Source organism: Vombatus ursinus, unplaced genomic scaffold (genome assembly GCF_900497805.2).
Source record: "Vombatus ursinus unplaced genomic scaffold, bare-nosed wombat genome assembly UNPS02005286.1, whole genome shotgun sequence".
Taxonomy (NCBI): Eukaryota; Metazoa; Chordata; class Mammalia; order Diprotodontia; family Vombatidae; genus Vombatus; species Vombatus ursinus.
Genome location: NW_020945064.1, coordinates 15082509 through 15096332, shown reverse-complemented (window position 1 = coordinate 15096332; position 13824 = coordinate 15082509). Strand labels below are relative to the sequence as shown.

General features: G+C 43.3%; 1 protein-coding gene across 1 annotated transcript in view; it reads left to right on the top strand.

The window, feature by feature from the left end:
* Positions 1-13789, top strand: part of PLA2G15 (phospholipase A2 group XV) — a 41060-nt gene extending 27271 nt beyond the window's left edge. The window contains exons 3-6 of the mRNA XM_027846341.1: positions 4753-4871; positions 7732-7830; positions 8265-8489; positions 10605-13789. Coding sequence (XP_027702142.1) covers positions 4753-4871; positions 7732-7830; positions 8265-8489; positions 10605-11116 — 955 coding nt within the window. The 3' untranslated portion in view covers positions 11117-13789. The remainder of the gene's footprint in view (positions 1-4752; positions 4872-7731; positions 7831-8264; positions 8490-10604) is intronic.
* Positions 13790-13824: the final 35 nt, after the last annotated feature.

The window sequence follows — 13824 nt, the reverse complement described above, 5'->3', positions numbered from 1 at the left end:
ACTGTGTTTTCTTGGTTCTGCTTACTTTGTTCTGCATCAATTCATGTATATTTTTCCACGCTTCTCTGTATTCATCACATTCACCTTTTCTTATAGCACAGTGATATTCCAGTATGTTCATGAGTCACAATTTTTTTAGCTATTCACCAACTAATGGGTATATTTTATTTCTGATTTTTTATGTTCCCAAAAAAGTGCTGCTGCAAATATTTTTATGTATATGGGAACTTTCTTCTTATCAGTGGCTTTCTTGGGGGTATAAACCTGATCGTAGAACCTCTGGGTCAGAGGGTATGGACATTTTAATTACTTTGCATAATTCCAAATTGCTCTGCAGAATGGTTGGACTATTTCAGTTCCGCGAACAATGAATCAGCGTGCCTATCTTCCCACAACTTCTCCGGCATTGATTATTGTCATCTTTTGTCATCTTTGCCAATTTGCAAAGGGTGCAAGGTGAAATGTATTTATACATTTTGGATATAAAACCTTAAATCAGAGATTTGCTGCAAAGACACCCTCCCCCCACCCCCATTTAACTGTTTCCCTTTTAATTCTAACCAGTGATTCTGGTTGTACAATTGAAACTGTCTTTTTAAAAAAAAAATCTCCTGTGATCCCCTTTGACCCTGGTTTGGTCTCTTTCTTGCTCATCCTGCTCTTCTCATTTGTTTATATAATATGACCTTGAAAGCTCATAGAGTTTAGAACTAGAAGGGGTCTTAGAATCCAGTCCCCTCCTCTAACTTAAGTTCAGGCTCCCAGAGGAAGATAGTAAGAAGCAGAAATGATACTTGAAACCAGGTTTTACATCCAGTAACTTGCCTTAACTTCATTTTTCTTTGCAGATTCATATCCCATTTTCTCCCCCACCATGAGTCTTTGTTTCTTCAGTTTCTTTCGAGGTAATGCTTCCTTTTGAGCAACCTCCTTCTATCTCAGGCACAATTGGTTCCTTTTCAGCATTATCTCAGCGTGGCCAAGGGGAACCTGTATATGGGTCGACTTGGCCATGATCCCTTTAAGAACTCCTGCTTGTCCTGAATATGCTCAGTGACAAGAGAATCCAAATCCAAACCCTTGTTGCGTTCTGCATTTCTCTTCAACTTTTTCATTAAGTGAAGCAAGAACACAGCATTCCTTTTGGGCCAGAGGTTCTGTGTTCTTCAACCTCTGCTGCTTGGTCTGGGCACCCACCAGCTCACTTCACCATTGTATCAATGGGAAGGAACACATTGTCTTTTTAATATGACATCTTTCGGATGCTTTGTGGCTTTTTGGATATACAAACATATAACTTGATCAAGCTCCCAGGTCTTCTTGTATCCAGCTCACAGATCTGAACCCCTTGACGTGCATTATTTTGACATACATTAGTTTGTGTAGTTTTCTGGATTAGGTGAGTACTTTACCCTTTTAAATGATTAGCTAGGACAGCTCAAGGGAATAGGGAGAGCAGGGGCTTCTGGGAGACTTCCACCCACTGATTCTTCATAACCCTTGACAGCTAAACAAAACACACAGGTGTCTGCCCCAGAAGCTTCATAGTTCAGGAATAAAGTTAACTCTTTAGAGCAAAGAACTTCCTGAACCCAAATTAACTCAAGCTTCTCCCCATTTTTCTTTCAATCCTTCCTAAGTGCCGTGGAGAGAGAAGACAAAGATACCCAAACCATAGCATGTTAGGACTAAAATTCAAGTCCTGAAGAACATTCCTAAAGAAGATTCCAAATATGAGGGAGGCCAGCATTGCTATACTAAGTACCATTCTCTCTAGCTCCTTGTATCCTTCTTCCCCTCCCCCCCCAAAAGCTTATCTACACTAAAAAAAAAAAAGTTGCCTCTGCTTTTAAAAAGACATTTATTTTTAGTTCCAGTTTCCTTCTCTCCCCCACCCATTGAGAAAGCAAGAAATACAAAACCCATTACAAATACAAAGTCATATAAAACAAAATTTTTGCATTAGCTATGCTCTGAAAAAGAAAGTAGATACTTCAGTCTGTACTCTTGAGCCCCAAACATTTCTTGGTCTGGCAAGTAGATAGCATGTTTCACCACGAATCCTTTGTAATTGTTGTAGATTGTTGTGTTGATCAGAGTAGCCAGGTCTTTCACAGTTGATTATTGTTGCATTTTTGCTTTTACTGTGTAAATTGTTCTCTTGGTTCTGATCACTTTGCGTCGGCTCATATAAATCTTCCCTAGATCTTTCTGAAACCATCCTGCTCATCATTTTTTTATAGCACAATAGTATTCTATCACATTCATATACCATAACTTGTTCAGCTATTCTCTCTAATTGATGAGCATCCCCTCAGTTTCCAATTCTTTACTACCACAAAAAGAACTGCTATAAATATTTTTGTACACATGGGTCCTAGTGGTAGTGCTGGGTCAAAGGCTATGCAGTTTTATAGCCCTTTGGGCATAGTTCTGAATTTTTCTCCAGAATGGTTAGACTGGTTGACAGCTACACCAAGAGTGCATTATCTGTTTTCTCCCATCTCTCCCCTCCAGCATTTGTAATTTTCCTTTTTTGTCCTCTTAACCAGTTTAGATTTAGGTGGTACTTTATAGTTGTTTTAATTTGCATCTCTCTAGTTATTAGTGGTTTTTAGAGCATTTTTTCATAACGGTTATTGATAGCTTGGATTTCTTCCTCTGAAAACTGCCTATTCATTTCCATTGACCATTTATCAATTTGGGAATGGCTTTCATTTTTATAAATTTGGCTCAGTTCCATGTATTTTAGAAATACAATCTTTATCAGAGAAACTTGCTGCAAAGATTTATTTCCCAGTTTCCTGCTTTTCTTCTGATTTTAGCTGCATCGGTTTTGTTTGTGCCAGAACTTTTAAACTTAATTCATCAAAAATTACCTATTTTACCTCTTATGAACATTTCTCTGTCTCTTGTTTGGTCATGAACTCTTCCTCTATCCATGGATCTTTCATGCTCTACTAGTTTACTTATATTACCCTTTATGTCTAAATTATGTACTCATTTTGAACTTATCTTGGTATGTGGTGTGAGATATTAGTCTATGCCTAGTTTCTGCTCTCCAGTTTTTTTAACAGGTTTTGTCAAAAGCAAGTTCTTGCCCCAATAGCCGGTATCTTTGGGTTTATTAAACACTACAGCAATATACTCATTTATATTTGTATATTGTTTATTCTGTATAATCTATTCTGCTGATCAACCTCTATTTCTTACCTAGTACCAAATTGTTTTGATAATTACAACTTTGTAGTGTAATTTGAGATCTGGTGCTACTATTCCCACTTTCTTCCCTTTTTTTTTTTTCATTAATTCCCTTGATATTCTTGACTTTTTGTTCCTCCAGATGAATTTTTTGGTTTATTTTTTTTCCAGCTCTATAAAGTAATTCTTTGGTAGTATGATTGGCCTGGCACTCAATAAACAAATCAATTTAGGTAGTATTATCATTTTTATTATATATTGGCTCAGCCTACTCATGAGGAGTTAATTTTTCTTTAATTATTTAGATCTGTCTTTATTTGTGTGAAGTGTTTTGTAATTGTGTTTTTACCTCTTTTTTTTTTTAAATGTAGTGTTGTCTGTAGTAGAAAGCGTTGCCTCCACTTCCTCTGGCTTCCTTCACTTTTCAGCTCTTGGCAGTATGATTGTTGGTCCTGCACCCTACCCAAAACTGCTCTCTCCAAAATTACCAATGATCTAATTACCAGATCCAGTGGCCTTTTCTCAATGTTCATCTTTCCTGACCTCTGCAAGATTTGATAGTGTTAACCACCCTCTCCTCTTAGATACTTTTGGGAGAAAGTAGCAAGAAAGACATCACAAGAGACACCCATCTGCCATCTCTGTGCCTTTAACACCCTCCAGCTGGAATACCTGGAACAGGATGCTTCCTTACCTATTCTTAGAATCTTTGCTTTCCTTCAGGCTTAGCTACCTCCTCAGTTCAGACCTTTCCTCATCTCCCCACCACCACCCCATCTCTCTCACTTCCTCTCTCTGTCTGTCTCTCTCTCTCCATGTATGTGTGTGTATACACATGTATAATGTGTGTGTGTGTGTATGAATGTATGTATACACACACATAAATATTGCAGACACATGCAGCTAGGTCCTGATTAGTAAGAATAATTAATTTCAGGGGCAGCTAGGTGGCGCAGTGGATAGAGCACTGGCTCTGAAGTCAGGAGGACCTGAGTTCAAACCTGGCCTCAGACCAAACACTTGACACTTACTAGCAGTGTGACCCTGGGCAAGTCACTTAACCCCAATTGCCTTAAAAAAAAAGAAAAGAAAAGAATAATTAATTTCGTAATTGGTCAAATTATTTGAATCCCCATAGCATATTTACATTGGCCTGGAGCTAGTTACCATATTTTACATAATTATAACTTCAAATTGTATGGATTTGAATACAAGGGATCACTTCAGAGGCATTATTTGCAATTGTGGGACCTAACTGTACTTATGTTTACATATTATCTCTTCCAAGTTCTTTGAGGGTAGGGGCTATTTTGTGTTTTGTCTGTATCCCCTGTGGTGTTTAATAGATGCCTGTTGATGAAGTATGTGACATATTCCGGTATGTATTCTGGTGTGTGTGCTGTTGAGCATCTCAATTATGACAGGATTAGGGAATGGATATCAGGTGCATTTTGCTTCAAAGGCTCCCCATTATGTTCCCTGCTTGTTGCAGTACTGTTGGGCACTTTCAGGTAATTAAATATGTAACTATTGTTTTGACTTTTCCAACAGGTTGGTATATAATAGAACCACCAGGACCACTCAGTCTCCAGATGGTGTGGATGTGAAGGTTCCTGGCTTTGGAGACACCTTTTCTGTGGAATATCTCAATCCTAACAAAACTTTTGTTGGTAGGTAGTATCCTGTCCCCCAGTACCTCCCTCCCAATTTCCCCAAGTATCTAAATAGAAACTGCTAGAAGCAGCTAGGTGGCACAGTGGATAGAGCTCTGGCCTTGTAGGCAGGAGGACCTGAGTTCAAATATGGCCTCAGCCACTTGACACTTGTTAGCTGTGTGACCCTGGGCAAGTCACTTAACCCCAATTGCCTCACCAAAAAGCCAAAAAAAAAAAAACCCAAAACTGCTCATGTCATTTTTTTTTTTTTTTGTGAAGACCAAGACTGGTGGGATTGAAGTGCATGTTTCTCTAGTTTATAATGCACTTTGTCATTCATTCTCATTTGGTCGTCACAGCAGGCTCCCCAAGGTAAGGAGGCCAGCTAGTATCTCTGGTTTCCAGATGAGGAAACCGAGGCTGATTTGCCCAAGGTCACAGTTAATAAGTGACAAGAGATCAGATTTGAACTCGAGTCTTCCAATTGCCATGACAAAGTCTTTTCACCATGCTGCTATGTACCTGAATAAATCTGAAGTCAGCAATTTGCATATATCTTCTGAGAGGCTCACTTTCCCTATATGTACAGTGGTGATGGTAATAATATTAATAATAATAACAAACAATAATAAATTGTACTGCTTACCAAAGCAAGGTAGCTGAGGGGAAACTCAGAGAGATCTATAAACCTGAGTTGTGGTTTTGAGCTTTGGTTGTCATGTAGTCCACAAGCCTGACTGTATAAGGCATTGTTTTATTTCTGTGGGGGACACATAATCTCATCCCTGAAGGAGTTTAGTCTTTAGAGAAGCCAGTCATAAACATGCAAAGACTGGATGCTAACACAGGTGTCACTTGGGTGTTAGAGGAGGATTACTAAGATTCAGGTCCTAAGTAATGTCAAGTTTGGAGCTAGGAAGGGATTGGTATGGCTCAAAGTAGTCTGGGAAGATATGGAAAAGGCGGTGCCAAACCTGAAGGAATGCGGAAGATGAAACCAGTTTTCCATCTTGGCGGGCAGCAGAGGGGTGGAATTCCTGCCCTTTGAGTTTGCAGGAGGTGGAGGGACAGAGGGTCTCTCTGCCAGGAGCCGTGGATTGGGAATCACAGGCTTCAGGTTTGAGTGCTGCCCAGTGGCTCACTGTGAGACCATGTTTTTGCCTTTCTTTGTATCCCCAACACTCAATACCTGCATGACACAAAGGAAATGCTTATGAAGTGCTTGTCAGTGGGCTGACCTTTGACAGGTTTCTCATATTTAAAATGAGGGGTTTGAACTCGATAACTGAGATCCCAGGGCTAAATCTCTGTCATTTTATAGAAAAACTCTGGAATCTCTGACCCTCCTAAAATAGAATGTGTTGAGATCTTAGCATTGATTACAAGCTGCAAGGAACCTTAGAGAGCATTTCTTCTATCTCTTCTCTACTTCTGTATCCTCTTCTCTTTTTCTTTTTTTTAAATGAAGGAGAAAACGGAGACTCAGAGAGGGGAAATCCATAGCAGAAGCAAGATTCACGCATATTCCTCTACCTCCAAATCCTGTGCTGTCACCAGTTGTGTAGGAAGGCTCCAGATACCTGGGAACTGTTGATCCCAGTGGAAAGAGCACTGGACCTGGAGTCAGGGATCTTGGCACTGCCACGTGGTGACCTTGGGCAAATTACTTTACCTTCTAAGGTCTCCTCCTCTGTAAAATGAAGGGGTTGATCTAGCTGGTCCCTGAGGTCCTTCCTTGCTGTAAATCTATGAGCTATCTGTTTCCTAGAAGATCCTGTGGTTTTTTTTTTTTGAGAAGGACTGTCAGGCCTTGCCTCTGGAATAAAGGTCAATTGATGCTTTGCAGGTATCATGTGAATTCCACAGACTAGATTCAAAGAGCTGATGATGTGTTGTTGTGAAAAAGAGAGGGTTTTTTTTTGTCTTAAGGCAACTTTTAGGTTTTTTCTTTAAAGTAATTTTTAAGTATTGACCACTCTAAGTGGTGACTTCTCAAAACAGAACTTTATTTTGAAAAATGGAGAATCATCAGAGTGTGAGAAGGATACGCTGAGTGGTGAAGCTAGATGGAAGCTTATCCAGTCATCCGGGTCAACCCCTGAGGCTTGGGTTGGTGGTGGGTCACGGCTAATTAGTAGAACTGGGATGGTGGGGGGTGGGGCTGGACTAGGAGAACCTGGGTGGTCTTGGACAAATCATTTCATCTTCAATGTGACATCGTTAGGTTAGTATCCCTTTAAGCTTTAAGTATTTTGTGCAGAACCGAGGTTCCCTGACTCCTTAATCTGGGGCTATTTCCGTTATGCCACCCTACCTCCCCAGCTGGCTTTCGAATTGGGAATTAAGGCAGTATGTGGTGATGATTAGGTGAAATTTGGAACATAGTCATCTTTGGCACAATCCCCCATAGTGATTTCTAACTTGATTTTCTTTTTGGGATTTTCTGTGGTTCATTCCAATTACTGGATGTCTTTTGTAGAACATGGCAGCCAGTCTCCTCCGACGTGCTGTCTTGGCACTAGAAGGGTTTGTGGTGGGCTACACGGCCGATGTGTGAGGATTCCTGGGCAGCAAAATTAGAGAGCTGGAGCTGGAAGGCACCTCTGGGACCATCTGTCTACTCTCGTCCATCCTCTTCATTCCATGCATGACAGACTGAAGATTCTGACATTTTTAAATGCCCAAAGTGCTGTCTTTCCTACTTCCCCTCACAGGGTGATAGCTGTTCGATCAGATGGGAGTAGTCAGCATTCTCATGTTCTCTGGCATCCAGCCAAGTCCCCAGATGGACTGTGATAGTGAGTTGTGTTGCAGAATCGAGGGGGTCCCAGGAGCCACTCACTGATCCTTTCTGTGCTGTGTCTGTCCTTCACAGGAGCCTATTTCTTCACTCTGGTAGAGATCCTAGTGGGCTGGGGTTACAGCAGAGGAGAAGATGTCCAAGGAGCTCCCTATGACTGGAGAAAAGCCCCAAGTGAGTTTCTCATGGATGACATGGATGACATTTGCCCAGGGTTTATGTGTGACAGAGGAGGAACGTGTCCTCAAAGTATGAGTACTGTGTTACCCTTCCTGTAAGTCACTAAGGAGATGGCCTTTGCAATCCCCTGAACGTGAGGTGCAAGCCGTTTTGTGTCTTAGTAGAGGGATGGAGGCCCTTGCAGGAAAATCTAAAAATTGTCCCCTCAGTAAATTTGTCTCTCACCCCACATCTGTCTTGTCCAAAAAAAAGAGAGAGAGAGAGAGATTAGCAAAGCGGAAATACAACCCCCTACCTGTCATCTCCTAATTTTGTTCAGGCCTTTACATATAGCCAGCCCAATGGATGCCCTAAGTTTTCATCTTAAACCTCTTTGTGGAGATTTTTGCACTTTCTCTAACCTGCATGTGCCTCACTTTTTCTCCTAGATGAAAACGGACACTATTTCTGTGCCCTCCGAAAGATGATTGAGGCGATGTACAAGCGGTATGGAGGCCCTGTTGTCCTCATCGCCCATAGCATGGGCAACATGTATACACTTTATTTCCTCAACCAGCAGTCGCAGGACTGGAAAGACAAGCACATCCATTCCTTTGTGGCACTGGGCCCTCCCTGGGGAGGGGTCGCCAAGACCCTTCGAGTGCTAGCTTCAGGTTGGTTCCTACTGGGAGAAGGTAGAGTGTGGGGACGGGGAGGTTTTGGGGTCCTGCTGCTGCGAAAGGGAAAGTTCATGAGTAGAATCAAGGCTGAGGTGAGAGGAAAAACATTCTCCTTGTCTGTCATCCCTAATTTATAGAATCAGAGCATTAGGGCCTTATTTCCATCACTTTTAGACGTGTGTCCATCAGTGTACTTGGCCTGTGTCCAGTGATCAGCTTTCTGTTTTCTTTAATGTATGCTTCCTGGTTGTCTTTCCAAAGGGAGGATCCTCCTGGAAATCCTGCCAGCCTCTGCTCTCGGGGAATAAGATCCCAAATTCTGCCACAGTGGCTGAGGGTGACATGTTCCTGTTGGGCTGGCCATTCACAGTTGTCTGTGGCCTCGTCAGCTCTTTAGCCTTTCCTTCCTTGTTTCAGGGTAACTGATTCAACTAGAAACTTCCTGCCTGTTGTTTATGATTAGAGGAAGGAAAGGAGGGAGGGAGGAAGGAAGGAATGAGAGAGGATTTTCAGCATTTCCAAAGTGGAGGGTGATTCTCTCCTAGCTTGAGCAGTGTTCAGATTTTTTTCTGATGCCTTGGGTTTTTGTGAAGACACCATGGCCCAAGCCAAGGATGAGTTCATGAGCTCACAGTTCACTGAAGCTGCTGATCATTTGGAGGGAGGCAGTGTAGTGGAAAGCTTGGGTTCAGTCCCAGGTCTTACAATAGTTTAGGATTATAGTCGGGTCACTGACTCTGACTAAGCTTTAATTTCCTCATCTATAGCAGGGAGATAATAGCAGTGTTACCTCGCATGGTTGCTACCAGGCTCCTGTTAGATAATGCTTGGCGTAGACCTAGATTCAAATCCTACTTCAGACCTGTGGTAGCTGGGTGGGTGTCAGTTCCTCCTGTCAAATGAACCCCAAAAGTGGGGTTGCACTTCCTTACTTGAAGTAAGGGCCCTTCCCACAGCTGTTAATACAATGCCTATAAAGTACTTTGCATACTTGAAAGAACCATATTCATGTTGCTTCTACTGTTAGCCTCCACTAAACAGAAAGTCACATCTCCACTTAGTGATTTTCATTTGCTATTATTGCTCCAGAGACTCCAGGGCTCATCTTCAGGGTTAGAGAATGTGCCAAAAGGCTCTTTGAGATCAGTCCTCTGGTCTAACCCCCTCTGGGGCAAAGGAGTAATTAGCTTAAATGTATTCAGCTGGGATGGCACCCAACCTCACCTCCAGGAATGCCGCCCCATGTGGCTTTAACTGACATGAGGCTCGTTGATTGGTCTCTATCCTGATGGAGAGGAGAAGACGTAAAGCAACAATTGTTCGTATCACCGGGTTCCTGGAGTGGGAATGTATCCTCTGAAATGAGAATTTCCCAGACCAGTAAAAATTTTTTTCTCTTCTGTGTTTCGGTTCCACATCTCCCAGGAGACCTTCTGGGCATAGATGTCAGGACTGGCTTTATCTTTAAAACAAAGGGGTTGTTAGAAGGTACACTCTTGGGGCTCTGTCGGCCTTTATGTGTCGTGGTTCTGTCCAGGAGGGGGGAACCTGTGGGACTGAGGCCCCACCCTTGTTCTGTGCTTTTCTTTTCCTCCTCCTGAAAGTCCCTTTCAGCTCTAGAAGCTATGAACATGAACTCAGGATTCCCTTGACCTCTGCCTTGTGAGTCAGCAGTGACACCTGGTGGCTTTCCATGTCACTCCTGCCTCTGAATTTCATAGATTGTGGATGGAGAGAGGCATAGTCTTCAGGTATTTCCTCCTTGAGCTCGACTCCTTTTGCATCTCAGTCCAGCCCGCTGGGATCCTGCCCTGTGCTCAGAAATAGAACCGCAGTGAGAAATCTCTTCATGGTTGTCTTGTAGGGGTGACTGAACCAGAGGGGTCAAGAGCCGAAGACTATGGATAATGGGAAACAAGCCCTCCTTTAGGCAAACCTGAACTTAGACATCCCCAGGCTCTTACTCCCCTCTTGGCCAAACTGGATAGGTCACTAGGTGTTTACTCACATTTCTGGGTCTTCTTAGTGAGCTGAGAGCCACTTAGTGGGCAGGGAGAGGAGTCTGATCGCAAGCCATAAATGAATAACCAAAGCCTTTACCCCTGACAGGAGACAACAACAGAATTCCGGTCATCAGTCCTCTGAAAATCAGAGAGCAGCAGAGATCTGCCGTCTCGACAAGTTGGCTGCTTCCCTATAATTATACTTGGTCCCCAGACAAGGTCTTTGTGAGAACCCCCAAAGCCAACTACACCCTCCGGGACTATGAGCAGTTCTATAAGGATATTGGCTTTGAGGATGGCTGGTTCATGAGACAAGACACAGAGCCCTTGGTCTATCAGATGACTCCCCCTGGAGTACGGCTCCATTGCCTGTATGGTACTGGTGTCCAGACCCCAGACTCTTTCTACTATGAAAACTTTCCTGACCGAGACCCCAAGATCTTCTATGGCGACGGTGATGGTACAGTGAATGTGGAGAGCGCCCTGCACTGCCAGAAGTGGGTGAATCAGCAGAAGCAGGAGGTGACCCTGCTTGAGCTGAAGGGGAATGAACACATTCAGATGCTCTCCAACGAGACAACTCTTTCCTACTTGAAAAATGTTCTTTTTGGTTTGTGATGCTGTGTCCCACCAGCCTCCACAATCCATCACCCTGGATGCCTTCCCTTCCAGCCCGATGAGGGGGAAAATGCTGCTTCACTATCTTGAAGGTGGTTGGGTTTTTTTGTTTGTTTTTTCTTAATTTAATTTTTATTTTTTAAATCAAAGTTTTGAATTGGGCCTCCCTCTACAGGCCATGATTTGTTTCACCATTTTGACGGGAATGAGGTCTCAGCCGTGCATCAGTGATTAGACATATTCTCTTTCCTGGCCTTACCATCTTATTTGGTCGGCTTTTGGGTCAAATCCACACAGTGAGCTTGCTGATTTCTCCAAAGGGGAACAAGTCTGATTATTGGTGGAATTGTTTGTTGAGTGGCAATGAAGAGATTGGTCTCAGAGATCACTAGAAAGGTTTCACACACATCTTTTCCAACTGTCTTTTGGGTTCTGGTTTTATTTTAAATTCTCAGAAATGTAAAGAAGACCTTGTTTTGGGTATACCCTGAGTTTGACACAATCTGGGTGTTGACTTCTTCAAGAGAAGCAAGAAATGCAGTCTGATCGTCATTGTTTTGCCGGTGCTGTCACAACTTCAGGCTCCAGGCCTCTCTTTCAAGAGTGAAAGGGAGGGAAGGATGCCCATCCTGCCAAAACCAGTCTCCAGCTCTTGGCTAGAGGCCCTTAAGACATGGGACACCCTGACTTTTACACAACACAACACGAGTGGCCATTCAAGGCTGACTTCTTTACTTTAGCTGTAACAATGCTGACTTCTTCAGAGCCTCCCTTCCTTTCCTGCCATGCTCTTCCTTATCTCCCCAGACTTTGGATTGGATGATCTGTTCTTCCGGTCCCCTGTGCACATGGCCTCCATCTTCACTTTTGGCCCAGCAGCTACATATGCCCTCTGGCCCTTTCCTCAAGTTGTAAGTGGAGGATCTGCTTGCTGCTACGGCACTTTGTGCACCCTAGACTTTGGTTTGGGGTCCGTCCCTGTCGTCCCCTCTCCGCTTTCTGTTTTTAAAGGCTGTATTAACTGTGTGTTACTGCCAGACTCTGTATTTTCTCAGCACAATGTAAGAGAGGACTGTAGCCCTCACTCAACTTCACACAGTATGGTTTTTTAAAACTTCTCTGGGAAGCATCCCATCCCCTGGTGCTATTGTTTCATAGATTGGGGATCTAGGGAAAGAGTTTTATGTTCATACCAAAGTAGTTAATTATCCATGTACATTTCTCTCAGTCTGGGCAGGGGACAGACAGGCAGGTCATTGGTTTGGTCTCACTGCTATTTACCCTCTGAGGGGTCCTACTGACATGGCTGGAAGAGAGGATTCTAGTTCCTGGGGGAAGTTTCAGGTCCTTGCACTTCTGGGCTGTGATAGTATTTGGGTCCTTGAGTCTCCTCAATCCTTGAGTCTTATGTAAACTGTATGTACTTTACCCTCACAGTCAAGTTTCTTTAGCTCTTCCTCCCATGACTGTGTCCTAAGGAGACTTCTGAGCCAAGTGACCATGCTGTGCTGCTTGTATTGCCTGTAGGAACTGGTGATTCACCTCCCCCCCATCCCCCCATTGGTATAATTTAATCACTATTTAGCCTGTCTAGTGAGAAATCCTATTGGGAACTCAGTCTCCAGGCTGTTTCTGGATCCTAGGGACAGGATCAAGGCAGAAAACTATTCTTGTTATCAGGTTTGGTTAAGGGTTTGAGGCCCAGGTGGGCCCAGAAAACACCCTTTCTCAGTGGTCTAGGACTCATGTTTACTCCCTAGAGGGAATTCCCAGTTCAGTTTACAAACAGCATCAGGTTTTCCCACTGTCTGTTAATTTCCTTAAAGCTGGATCTTGTGAAAGAAAGGCAGGGGCAATGTTGGTTTTGTGATGAACATAACCTGCCTTGTGCTGTATGTGCACATTTGTATGTGTAATTTTCAGTGTCCAGGTGGATATAATGTACTTTAGCCCAGGAGGGAGCTGACAGATGAAGCAGAGTCAAGGTTTCTGCTACAGCCCCATTTGTGCTCCAAGGGAAGGAATCTAGGAACCTAAAGCATGGTGGCTCACCCCCTTCCCTGTGTGTGTCTCTTAGAATTTCTACTTCAGCCTACCCTGTGGCCTCACCACCTCCTTCAGATCGCCAGCATTCCTAACCGAGACCCTGTTCCAAGTACTTGGATTGACTTGCCAGGAGCAGATACTTTCAGACCTTCCTAACTCGGTCTGACCTCTAGGTGCTACCTGATTTCATGGGTCAGGAAGACCCAAGGATTGGTTGATAACTGACAAGGTCCTGAGTGCTTCCCACGTAACAGGAGGAGAACGTGGGTCCACAGGGCACCGACAGGAGTTCACCCGGCGTGCCACCCTTTGTCATCCCTGTGTGGGTAATGCAGGGGATTTTTCAAATCTCTGCTAATTTGAACAAGTCAGAATTGTTTTTCTGCAAGCTATAATCTAGAATCACAATGCAGATCATGTTTTTGAAGTAAATGTTGGCAACATCTTCAAAAAGAGGACGGGGATGTCTTGACATTTCGTGACCACTGAGCTTGAGTTGAAGTAAAAGAAGTTGCCCACTCCATCACAGATAGCTTAGGTTTGTTTCCCCACCAGGAGAAAAAAAATGCAACTTTCTTTTAAAAAAAACAAAACAAAACAAAAAAAAAACAACAGACACACACACACACACACACACACACACACACACACACACACACACA